Here is a 13,378-nt window from a genome sequence, read left to right as displayed (position 1 = left end):
TCATTTTACCTCATGCATGGACCATATGGACTAAAGCTGCAATGCTTTTATTTTGAAGTTGTTTTTTATTCACGTACATAATGACGCGATTCGCATCACGTGCGCGTGATTGGATCGTTGTCACAACAAGATGACTTTAGCCCTCAAAAATGTCCGCTCATGCTAAAAAAAAGAAAGGTAGATGCCGAATGCAGGCTTTTCAACAAAAATTGAACTGCAAAGTATTTGTTTACTGAAGTCCGAGGTAAAGCCGTGTGTTTAGTTTGCGGGGACAATATGAGTCGGCATTACGAGACGAAACACGCGGAGAAATCTCAGCTGTGCTTCGCGTCTCAACCTCAGACATTCAACCAGACTTTGATGCACTCGTTAAAGCCCAGCAAAGACTAGATTTCTCTCACTGAACAAGAAAAAATAACTTAAAAACACCAAATGAGGTGGTTAAACTACAAATGTAGGTACGTAAAGGCACCAACTAACAGTGAATTGGGACACTTTCTTTGGAAGCCTTTTTCTCAAAATCACAGTTCAGTGATGATCAGTTCAGTTTGTTCAATATGATGTGTCTTGCATAATGTTTGGAGCACAAAGACAATATTGTGATGTGATTGAATAAATGACATGTTTTGTAAGGCAACCCCTAAACCTTTTCATTTCTTAATTATAACATCTAGCCAGTCTTACCAGCTTGTCAAAACAATGCTATTTACTGCTTTTTATAAGGAAATACAATTAATATTATGCAGATTTGAGTTCAGCCTTTTGGCCCGGCCCTCCACAATATTTTCTGTTTCTCATGTGGCCCCATGGAAAAAATAATTGCTACCTGCTGTAGACGGGTAGAGTACACAGATTTAGCTTTCTCCACTTCCCTGTTGAAGTGGTACTTCGCTTCTCTGTAGGTACTCCAGTCCCCGCTCCTCCACGTAGTCTCCTTCTTCTTGCGCAGCTGTCGGAGCTTGGGTGTGAACCAGGGCTTGTCGTTGTTGATTTAGCTTTCTCCACTTCCCTGTTGAAGTGGTACTTCGCTTCTCTGTAGGTACTCCAGTCCCCGCTCCTCCACGCAGTCTCCTTCTTCTTGCGCAGCTGTCGGAGCTTGGGTGTGAACCAGGGCTTGTCGTTGTTATAACAAGCCCTGGTGCGCGTTGGAATGATGCGCGCCTCATTGAACTGTATGTATGAGGTCACAGTGTCCGTATACTCGTCCAGATTGTCCGTGGCCGCTACAATTGCCTCCCAGTCTGTCGTCTGCAAACATGCGCGCAACTTCCCCACAGCCTCAGCGGTGTACTTCTTAATGGTCTTCATAACAAGTTTAGCCAGTTTCAGTCTCTGTCTGTATGAAGGGATTAAGTGCACCATCACGTGATCTGATAGTCCGAGAGCAGCGCGCGGGACTTTATGGTATGCCTTGCTTATTGTAGTGTAACAGTGATCCAAAGTGTTCTCCTCTCTGGTCGGGCATTTAATAAACTGCCTATACTTGGGTAATTCCTGGCTCAAATGTCCCTTGTCACCAAGCACGATAACAAGAGGGTCCAGAAAAGACCGTTCCACATGTAAGATCTGGTCTGCAAGCGTGCGCTGAGCCTCATGCACGTCCGCGCTCGGCGGTATGTAGGCAACCACCAGAATGAATGAAACAATCTTACGCAGTGAGTAAAAGGGCTTACAGTGAATGAAAATATATTCCAGAGCAGGAGAGCAGTGTTGGGATATCACCGTCACGTCTGTACACCAGTTGCTGTTGATGAAGAAGCAGACTCTACCGCCTCTTGTTTTGCCGGAGAGCCCCGCGTCTCGGTCCGCGCGGAGAAGATGAAAGCCCTCCAGTTAAACCACGCTGTCCGGGACACTCGCGCTCAGCCACGTCTCCGTGAAGCACAAAACACAAGAAGAGGAAAAGTCCTTGTTTCTTCTCATCAGCAACGCTAGCTCGTCCATCTTGTTGGGAAGTGAGCGGACGTTGGAGAGAAAGATGCCAGGTAATGCCGGTAATAAGTCCGTAGGGGTGACTGATCTGATGTTCAGTAGCTCTTTGCAGGGGTAAGAGCATGCGGACACACAATTTACGCACAAAAACAAACAAAACAGAGCGCACAAGAGCACCGAGGCAGCCGTGATCGGCGCCATGATGATCAAATATCAAAGACAAGTCTAGTCTGCCTGTCACTTCAAGTCACCTGGGATAGAATCCTACCTTATACCCTGTTTGGAGTCATAGAAAAGTTGAACATGGATTAATGGAGAATGAGTGTAGTATTTCCGTTGCTTCTCCTTCCATAGTAGTAGCAGTAGTGTTGCTTAAACTGGAGAGAAAGTAAAATGTTTTCATCTTCATAAACTGTCGTGTTGTTGTTGTTAGCTCGCATTGATGCTGTGAGTCCCGTGAACAGTGAAGAACTACATGTCTGTTCATCTTCGACCCACATGTAAGGATTTACACTTTCACACTTGTATACGATTATGTAATCAACATGTATGCATTCTACATAGGTTACATAACACTAATTACATGTGTTGATAATGCAGCGAGTCAGCAAAGGCAGCAGAAGACATCCCTGAAGCTCCATCAGAGGAAATCCATCAGGTATGCCTCACCACTTCTCCTGAAACCCTCACATCAATTCATTGTGCTCTGGCAGAGAACCACCAAAATCAGAGTCAGAATCAGCTTCATTGACCAAGTTTGTCTAAAATGGAAACCTTCAGGATGGATGACCATCTAGATCAGGGGTTTGTAACCTTTACTCCCAAAGGAGACCTGTTTCCCTTCCACTAGAAAATAGTCCGAAGCCATAAAACAACACAGCTTAAACTTTGGGGAACAAAAATACAGGCAAATGAAATTTGTTCATGCTGAATGTAATTGTTCGTTTTTCTTCTGAGATGTTTTTTTTTAAAGGGGGTGGGAGGTGTAATCACGTTTAGCTTACTCAAGTCGCACGCTTCAGAAACAGATGTCTCTCTCGCCGTAGCTGGTTCACATTCACAACGTCACAGACAGTCTGAAATTATATAATTAAAAAGAGCTGCATGCAATGATGGCTCGGACTAAAATTTCCTTGGAGCCAGATTAACACTTTTTTTAACTACAAAACTATTTAAAATGTTTAAAAAGGCTATGCCATTTAAAAAGAAAGATGTATCCTTCATGAATCTTTACAAAAGCAGGAAAGTATGTTTGCGTACTCGTCTTTGTTGGAAACTTACACAGTACAGTATAATGTAATGTGATATATGTTAGAAATAAACAATAATGTTCATATATTTATGAACATTTTGGAAGTTTTGGACTTCATAACTACACATCATTACTATATGATAAGACATAACATAACTTATTATTTGGGTGTCCTGACTGGTACCAATATTAGAGCCTTGAGTATTGGCCGATGCCGATATTATTCCGTTACGGTGTCAGCACGAATCATGGTACATACTTATATTATTTTTGTTGTGTGGCGTTGCCAAATGTGGCCACTTTGGCCCAGTGCATACAGCAACATGGTGTTTCCTTCCGCATTTCTCACAGGACACATTCTTGATTTTACAAATGTTGCAACAAACCCACATAGCATCTTCCAATCTTCTTCCGTTTTTTTTTTTTTTCTATCAGCAATGTCGTGGTCTGGACATATATTCAGATTTGTGCTCTTAGCCCTTTGAGGCATTTGTGATTAAGGGCTTTAGATAAACTTTGATTGATTGATTGAACTGTTGCAGAACATTTGCTTTGCTTCTGGTTTGCTGTATACAGTGCAGCAGCAGATTGCACGTCGAGTCTTCTCATTTTAAAATAATTTTTTGCTGCTTGTATGGCTTGTTCTCTACTTTGCGGAGTGTCATTTGTTACACTCTTTCTCGGCTATGGACCTCTTTCTGCAAGAATGTGACACTTTCCATTCATCGTTATCCGTCCTTTGGGCATAACATGCTTCTATACATCTCTGACACCACACCCAAAGACTCCAGACTTGTGATTTTAATCTCACATTAATCATATACTGTAGCTGTTTCAAAGCATGCAAATCAGATGACCTTTTGACAGGGGTAAGCAACTTTGACATGTGAGTGCTGATCACAACATCGTTATTTTGCATATCTGTTTTACAGTAGCCCAATTGCAGCATCATCATTTTCATTTGTCAACATTAGTCCTGGACAGCACTATGGAACAGGGGTTAGTGCCTCACCATACGAAGGTCCAGGGTTTGATTCCCAGGCTCAAGGTCTTTCTGTGTGGAGTTTGCATGTTCTCACAGTGACTGCGACTTCGGCTTCCTCCCACCTCCAAAGACATGCACCTGGGAATAGGTTGATTGGCTCGAGTGTGTGAGTGGTGAATATGAATGTTGTCTATCTCTGTTGGTCCTGGGAATAGGTTGATTGGCTCGAGTGTGTGAGTGTGTGAATGTGAATGTTGTCTGTCTATCTATGTTGGACCTGTGATGAGGTGGCGACTTGTCCAGGGTGTACCCCTGCCTTCCACCAGAGTGCAGCTAGGTGGTGCTCCAGCACCCCCTGTGAAGCAGTAGAAAATAGATGAATGGATGGAACATTAGCCCTGCCACTGCCTTTGCAGCTTGTCCAGTGAGTTAAGCTTTCAACGAGGTGAACTTCTCTCTTTTGCACGTGCATCATACTGGGGAATAGCAGCCTCATATTGACTCTAAAACTCCTGCCATAAGCTGCCATCTCCATAATATTTAATAATAATAAACTTCGGCAACGTTACTGATGTTCTTCTGTCCAAATCCACCGGATGAATTAGCGTCCCTTACTCTTTGCGCTGACGTCATTTAGGCTGAGTCCACCTTTTTTCTCATCATGCGCTTTGCCAGCTTTTTTCTACAAAATGATTGGCTCCTTATGTTCCTCTGATGTTTCGATCTCCAACTCCCAAGTCGTCCAGTAAAGTTCATAGTTCCATTTTGCTGTTTAGTTCTGACAAGCTTTCTCCTTGACGGACAACATCTCCAGCAAAGTGCTCAAGTGATAAACATCTGGTTAATTTTTAGCCATTACTGAGTCAATATGATGAATAATTATTGTAATAGCAGCTCTAATCGTACTTTGCTTTCAATTAATATTTTCCGCGTCCTTACGACAAACAACCTCTGCCATTGTTGCAGCTTTCGACAGTGTTTTTCTTTTCTTCTCCCGTGCACTCACCAGATCCTGGGTTTTGGCACCAATAGATGCAGTAATTTACACTTAAAGGCCTATTGAAACCCACTACTACCGACCACAGAGTCTGATAGTTTATGTATCAATGATGAAATCTTAACATTGCAACACATGCCAATACGGCCGGGTTACCTTACTAAAGTGCAATTTTAAATTTCGCGCGAAATATCCTGCTGAAAACGTCTCGGTATGATGACGCCGCCACGTGACGTCACGGATTGTAAGAGGACATTTTGGGACAGCATGGTGGCCAGCTATTAAGTTGTCTGTTTTCATCGCAAAATTCCACAGTATTCTGGACATCTGTGTTGGTGAATCTTTTGCAATTTGTTCAATGAACAATGGAGACAGCAAAGAAGAAAGCTGTAGGTGGGAAGCGGTGTATTGCGGCGGCTGCAGCAACACAAACACAGCCGGTGTTTCATTGTTTACATTCCCGAAAGATGACAGTCAAGCTTTACCATTGGCCTGTGGAGAACTGGGACAACAGAGACTCTTACCAGGAGGACTTTGAGTTGGATGCGCAGACGCGGTACCGTGAGTACGCATGCAGCTGCGGCTTCCAAACATTTGATCGCTTGCCCGTACGTGCGTGCCGCTATGTGCATGTCACGTACGTAACTTTGGGGACTTTGGGGAAATATATGTGCTGTATGAACTTTGGGGAGGTGAACGGTACTTTGGGCTGTGGGATTGAGTGCAGTGTTTCCCGCACATTCATTTATTTGTGGCGGCCCGCCACAAAAGAATTACGTCCGCCACAGATGGATTTTTCGGCTTTTGACTCGACCGCTCATAAAAGCAATGGGACTCTGTCTGTGAATGTACCTTGTAGTTACAACTCCGGTGCAGTAGGTGGCGGTAGCCTACTATGCATTGTAACTCCGCCAATAGCACTTAATTCACCTGGTGGGCCAGAAGAAGAAGAAGAAGAAGAAGAAGAAGACGGCGGAGTAAAAGAACGGACCGACCGGATCAAAATACGAGGGTAATATAGGTTGTAGGTAGATAAGTTATAGCTGCATCGCTCGCGGCTCGTCATATATTTAACGTTAATCCGCGATTTCACCGAGCGTTTCATTGACGGTGGGCAGCCTGACGCTGCTTCATTAACACCGCCGCTGTTGTCACGTCACGTGTTACAATACCGACGAGCTAACGTGTCCAGGTTATAACCCTGTTGTCAATAAACACACGTGGAGACGGTGCTTCAGATACTGCATTAATAATGAAGCTAAATTGTCCACTGTCCACTGCAGCATGTGAATGCAATGAAAAGAATAAAATCTGAGCCAACCAGCTGTTAAAATGTTGTCCAGGTTAATGTTTTGGCCATTAAAGGCCCTTCATTTCAAGATTTCAACTGTGATCAGGCTTTAAACAGGTGGCTGACCTGTTCAGATGGGTGTAACTCAGGGGTGCTCACACTTTTTCTGCAGGCGAGCTACTTTTCGTGGGGATCTACCTCATTCATATATATAATTTATATTTACTTATTTATGAAATATATGTTTTTGTTAACAAGTTAAAGGTGTTTAATGATAATGCAAGCATGTTTAACACATATAGTTAATATTGTTAATAAATTAAAGGTGTTTAATGATAATACAAGCATGTTTAATACATATAGTTAATATTGTTAACAAGTTAAAGGTGTTTAATGATAATACAAGCATGTTTAACACATATAGTTAATATTGTTAATAAATTAAAGGTGTTTAATGATAATACAAGTATGTTTAATACATATAGTTAATATTGTTAACAAGTTAAAGGTGTTTAAAGATAATACAAGCATGTTTAACACATATTGTTAATAAATTAAAGGTGTTTAATAATAATACAAGTATGTTTAATACATATAGTTAATATTGTTAACAAGTTAAAGGTGTTTAATGACAATACAAGCATGTTTAACACAAATAGTTAATATTGTTAACAAGTTAAAGGTGTTTAAAGATAATACAAGCATGTTTAACACATAGTTAATATTGTTAACAAGTTAAAGGTGTTTAAAGATAATACAAGCATGTTTAACACATATAGATTCCTTTCTTTCATGAAGACAAGAATATAAGTTGGTGTATTACCTGATTCTGATGACTTGCATTGATTGGAATCAGACAGTGGTGCTGATAACGTCCGCATTTTCGAATGGAGGAGAAAAAAAGTCCTCCTTTCTGTCCAATACCACATTAAAGTGGTTGGTTTTTGGCATCTTATTTGTCCAGCTTCTGTACTCCTTTGTATACACTTTACAAGAAATACATTGTCGGCAAACTCCGTAGCTTGCTAGCTTGTGCACGCCAGCTTTCTGAGACTCTTATTTTGTTAGCGCAACTGTGCAGTCGGTCTATGGAGTTTTGACGACAGGTACGGTGCCAGAGTCCGTTGAAATAAAGTGTTTCTCGCCTTCCTGTCGGTAATTTTAATGAGCTAAATATGTACATAAAGTGTTGTACTTATATTCCAACTCCGCGTTCTTCTTGGTCATCGCCACTGCCGCCGTCACCACCCGCCCCCCGACTACACCACCACAAATAGATGCCTGTCCTGTGGGAAACACTGTATATATATATATATATATATATATATATATATATATATACAGTGTTTCCCACACATTCATTTATTTGTGGCGGCCCGCCACGAAAGAATTACGTCCGCCACAAATGGATTTTTCGGCTTTTGACTCGCTCGACCGCTCATAAAAGCAATGGGACTCTGTCTGTGAATGTACTGTACCTTGTAGTTACAACTCCGGTGCAGTAGGTGGCGGTAGCCTACTATGCATTGTAACTCCACCAATAGCACTTAATTCACCTGGTGGGCCAGAAGAAGAAGAAGAAGAAGACGACGACGACGACGGCGGAGTAAAAGAACGGACCGACCAGATCAAAATACGAGGGTAATATAGGTTATAGGTAGATAAGTTATAGCTGCATCGCTCGCGGCTCGTCATATATTTAACGTTAATCCGCGATTTCACCGAGCGTTTCATTGACGGTGGGCAGCCTGACGCTGCTTCATTAACACCGCCGCTGTTGTCACGTCACGTGTTACAATACCGACGAGCTAACGTGTCCAGGTTATAACCCTGTTGTCAATAAACACACGTGGAGACGGTGCTTCAGATACTGCATTAATAATGAAGCTAAATTGTCCACTGTCCACTGCAGCATGTGAATGCAATGAAAAGAATAAAATCTGAGCCAACCAGCTGTTAAAATGTTGTCCAGGTTAATGTTTTGGCCATTAAAGGCCCTTCATTTCAAGATTTCAACTGTGATCAGGCTTTAAACAGGTGGCTGACCTGTTCAGATGGGTGTAACTCAGGGGTGCTCACACTTTTTCTGCAGGCGAGCTACTTTTCGTGGGGATCTACCTCATTCATATATATAATTTATATTTACTTATTTATGAAATATATGTTTTTGTTAACAAGTTAAAGGTGTTTAATGATAATGCAAGCATGTTTAACACATATAGTTAATATTGTTAATAAATTAAAGGTGTTTAATGATAATACAAGCATGTTTAATACATATAGTTAATATTGTTAACAAGTTAAAGGTGTTTAATGATAATACAAGCATGTTTAACACATATAGTTAATATTGTTAATAAATTAAAGGTGTTTAATGATAATACAAGTATGTTTAATACATATAGTTAATATTGTTAACAAGTTAAAGGTGTTTAAAGATAATACAAGCATGTTTAACACATATTGTTAATAAATTAAAGGTGTTTAATAATAATACAAGTATGTTTAATACATATAGTTAATATTGTTAACAAGTTAAAGGTGTTTAATGACAATACAAGCATGTTTAACACAAATAGTTAATATTGTTAACAAGTTAAAGGTGTTTAAAGATAATACAAGCATGTTTAACACATAGTTAATATTGTTAACAAGTTAAAGGTGTTTAAAGATAATACAAGCATGTTTAACACATATAGATTCCTTTCTTTCATGAAGACAAGAATATAAGTTGGTGTATTACCTGATTCTGATGACTTGCATTGATTGGAATCAGACAGTGGTGCTGATAACGTCCGCATTTTCGAATGGAGGAGAAAAAAAGTCCTCCTTTCTGTCCAATACCACATTAAAGTGGTTGGTTTTTGGCATCTTATTTGTCCAGCTTCTGTACTCCTTTGTATACACTTTACAAGAAATACATTGTCGGCAAACTCCGTAGCTTGCTAGCTTGTGCACGCCAGCTTTCTGAGACTCTTATTTTGTTAGCGCAACTGTGCAGTCGGTCTATGGAGTTTTGACGACAGGTACGGTGCCAGAGTCCGTTGAAATAAAGTGTTTCTCGCCTTCCTGTCGGTAATTTTAATGAGCTAAATATGTACATAAAGTGTTGTACTTATATTCCAACTCCGCGTTCTTCTTGGTCATCGCCACTGCCGCCGTCACCACCCGCCCCCCGACTACACCACCACAAATAGATGCCTGTCCTGTGGGAAACACTGTATATATATATATATATATATATATATATATATATATATACAGTGTTTCCCACACATTCATTTATTTGTGGCGGCCCGCCACGAAAGAATTACGTCCGCCACAAATGGATTTTTCGGCTTTTGACTCGCTCGACCGCTCATAAAAGCAATGGGACTCTGTCTGTGAATGTACTGTACCTTGTAGTTACAACTCCGGTGCAGTAGGTGGCGGTAGCCTACTATGCATTGTAACTCCACCAATAGCACTTAATTCACCTGGTGGGCCAGAAGAAGAAGAAGAAGAAGACGACGACGACGACGGCGGAGTAAAAGAACGGACCGACCAGATCAAAATACGAGGGTAATATAGGTTATAGGTAGATAAGTTATAGCTGCATCGCTCGCGGCTCGTCATATATTTAACGTTAATCCGCGATTTCACCGAGCGTTTCACTGACGGTGAGCAGCCTGACGCTGATTCATTAACACCGCCGCTGTTTGACTCGGGGTCCGGGGCAGACGCACGCAGTAACAGTCTCCTGTTTTCATACCGACGAGCTAACGTGTCCAGGTTATAACCCTGTTGTCAATAAACACACGTGGAGACGGTGCTTCAAATACTGCATTAATAATGAAGCTAAATTGTCCACTGTCCACTGCAGCACGTGAATGCAATGAAAAGAATATAATCTGAGCCAACCAGCTGTTAAAATGTTGTCCAGGTTAATGTTTTGGCCATTAAAGGCCCTTCATTTCAAGATTTCAACTGTGATCGGGCTTTAAACAGGTGGCTGACCTGTTCAGATGGGTGTAACTCAGGGGTGCTCACACTTTTTCTGCAGGCGAGCTACTTTTCAATTGATCAAGTTGTGGGGCTCTACCTCATTCATATATATATAATTTATATTTACTTATTTATGAAATATATGTTTTTGTTGACAAGTTAAAGGTGTTTAATGATAATGCAAGCATGTTTAACACATATAGTTAATATTGTTAATAAATTAAAGGTGTTTAATGATAATGCAAGCATGTTTAACACATATAGTTAATATTGTTAATAAATTAAAGGTGTTTAATGATAATACAAGTATGTTTAATACATATAGTTAATATTGTTAACAAGTTAAAGGTGTTTAATGACAATACAAGCATGTTTAACACATATAGTTAATATTGTTAACAAGTTAAAGGTGTTTAAAGATAATACAAGCATGTTTAACACAAATAGATTCCTTTCTTTCATGAAGACAAGAATACAATATAAGTTGGTGTATTACCTGATTCTGATGACTTGCATTGATTGGAATCAGACAGTGGTGCTGAAAACGTCCGCATTTTCGAATGGAGGAGAAAAAAAGTCCTCCTTTCTGTCCAATACCACATGAAAGGGGTTGGTTTTTGGCATCTTATTTGTCCAGCTTCTGTACTCCTTTGTATACACTTTACAAGAAATACATTGTGGGCAAACTCCGTAGCTTGCTAGCTTGTGCACGCCAGCTTTCTGAAACTCTTATTTTGTTAGCGCAACTGTGCAACTGTGCAGTCGGTCTTTGGAGTTTTGACGAAAGGTACGGCGCCAAAGTCTGTTGAAATAAAGTGTTTCTCGCCTTCCTGTCGGTAATTTTAATGAGCTAAATATGTACATAAAGTGTTGTACTTATATTCCAACTCCGCGTTCTTCTTGGTCATCGCCGCTGCCGCCGCCACCCCCCGCCCCCCCGACCACACCACCACAAATAGATGCCTGTCCTGTGGGAAACACTGGAGTGTGTTGTGCAGGTGTTTGAGTTGTATTGGCGGGTTATATGGACGGGAGGGGGGAGGTGTTGTTATGCAGGATTCATTTGTGGCATATTAAATATAAGCCTGGTTGTGTTGTGGCTAATAGAGTATATATATGTCTTGTATTTATTTACTGTTTTAGTCATTCCCAGCTGAATATCAGGTCCCACCCGCCTCTCACAGCATCTTCCTTTTTTTAATCGCTCCCACTGCCCTCTAGTCCTTCACTCTCACTTTCCTCATCCACGAATCTTTCATCCTCGCTCAAATTAATGGGGAAATTGTCGCTTTCTCGGTCCGAATCGCTCTCGCTGCTGGTGGCCATGATTGTAAACAATGTGCAAATGTGAGGAGCTCCACAACCTGTGACGTCACGCTACTCGTCTGCTACTTCCGATAGAGGCAAGGCTTTTTTATCAGCGACCAAAAGTTGCGAACTTTATCGTCGATGTTCTCTACTAAATCCTTTCAGCGAAAATATGGCAATACTGGAAATGATCAAGTATGACACATAGAATGGACCTGCTATCCCCGTTTAAATAAGAAAATCGCATTTCAGTAGGCCTTTAATTGCACTTCAAGGAGGAGATAAGATGTTGATTGACAAGTTTTGTTTTATTCAAAGCGTCGGGATAACAAGATCTCGTTGCATACAATGGCTTCTGTGTTTCATGAACAATATTAACGCTCTTTCTACATACATTTCCTGCTTCCACTACCACAGGATCGTGGGAAATGTAGTGCTTTTAGCCCAAAACAATACACCTTTACAGTCTTATTAGTCCACATACGAGAACACTTTAACATAAATAAATATTAACAGCATTTGAAATTAGCTTTTACACCACATAAGTTACAACACACATCAGATAAATATCTCTACATACTTGTCTCCGCTAGACTCGCTGTGGAAGTCAGCATGGTTGCAGCATCAGTGAGCAGCCAGGTCCATTGGAGGCTCTTAAACAGATGATGTTCAGACTGCAGACTGTGGAGATGGCGCTTCAGCAGCAACAACCACCAAATGCTTCAGCCTCCATTAACTGCTGGCAGAGTGAAGAAGCTCTGAAGGTGTGTAATTTTTTACTCTTTTGGTTTTATCAACCATCTCAAATCACGTGCACATTTGAAGAGCATATTTTATTATTACATTTGAAAAAGTATATATTTGAAAAAAAAATAAATAAATACATTTCGTAGTTTCAAGTAGGGCTGCACAATTAATCAAATTTTAATCACAATCACAATTTGGCTGCCACGATTAAATTAAGGTGATTGTCGGCGTATTAACTTGTAAAAAGCAGACTTCAGTACATATCAAATTATACACTTTCACATACGCCACGGTAGAAAGCAAAAGCAACAGCAGCTCATCTTGAAGCCCTTTGATTTGGGTCCCGCCCGCACCTGAAACTGTTGTGTACTATGTGCACAGAGCTCAATTAACAATACCACCACATCCCAGCAGGCATTGACAAATATCATCCTTGCAGGACGAGGAATAGCTAAACATGCTTCTCTACACACCGTAGGAGGATACAATAGCTCACCGCTAACAGTCTAGCGCTCCTCAATATAAACAAATGCCATGGGTGGATCTTCACCAGACATCCACTGTAATGATACCAAGTACAAGAGTGTATCTAGTCGATACTTCAATGATTACATCAATATTTTTTATCATCACAAAATCTTTTTTCCTTTTTTTAAAATGTATAGTATATTTATAAACTCAGGAAATACGTCCATGGACACATGGGGACTTTAAATATGACCAATGTATGATCCTGTAACTACTTGGTATCGGATCGAAACCCAAATTTGTGGTATCATCCAAAACTAATGTTAAGCATCAAAACAACAGAAGAGTAAGTGTTTATTACATTTTAACAGAAATGTATAGGGAACATGTTAAGACAGAAAGTAGGCAGATATT

General features: G+C 40.6%; 1 protein-coding gene across 3 annotated transcripts in view; it reads left to right on the top strand.

The window, feature by feature from the left end:
• Positions 1–13,378, top strand: part of lg20h18orf54 (linkage group 20 C18orf54 homolog) — an 81,145-nt gene that overhangs the window by 54,118 nt on the left and 13,649 nt on the right. For all 3 annotated transcript variants that reach the window (XR_009817430.1, XM_061980590.1, XM_061980589.1), the window contains exons 10-12: positions 2,366–2,432; positions 2,533–2,590; positions 12,343–12,513. Coding sequence is in view for 2 of the 3 variants with exons in the window: in XM_061980590.1 (XP_061836574.1) it covers positions 2,366–2,432; positions 2,533–2,590; positions 12,343–12,513 (296 nt within the window). In the remaining variant the exon portion in view is untranslated. The remainder of the gene's footprint in view (positions 1–2,365; positions 2,433–2,532; positions 2,591–12,342; positions 12,514–13,378) is intronic.

This window comes from Nerophis lumbriciformis, linkage group LG20, assembly GCF_033978685.3.
Source record: "Nerophis lumbriciformis linkage group LG20, RoL_Nlum_v2.1, whole genome shotgun sequence".
Lineage (NCBI taxonomy): Eukaryota > Metazoa > Chordata > Actinopteri > Syngnathiformes > Syngnathidae > Nerophis > Nerophis lumbriciformis.
The sequence above is the reverse complement of the archived record's forward strand: the minus strand, read 5'-3'. Positions and strand labels throughout refer to the sequence as shown.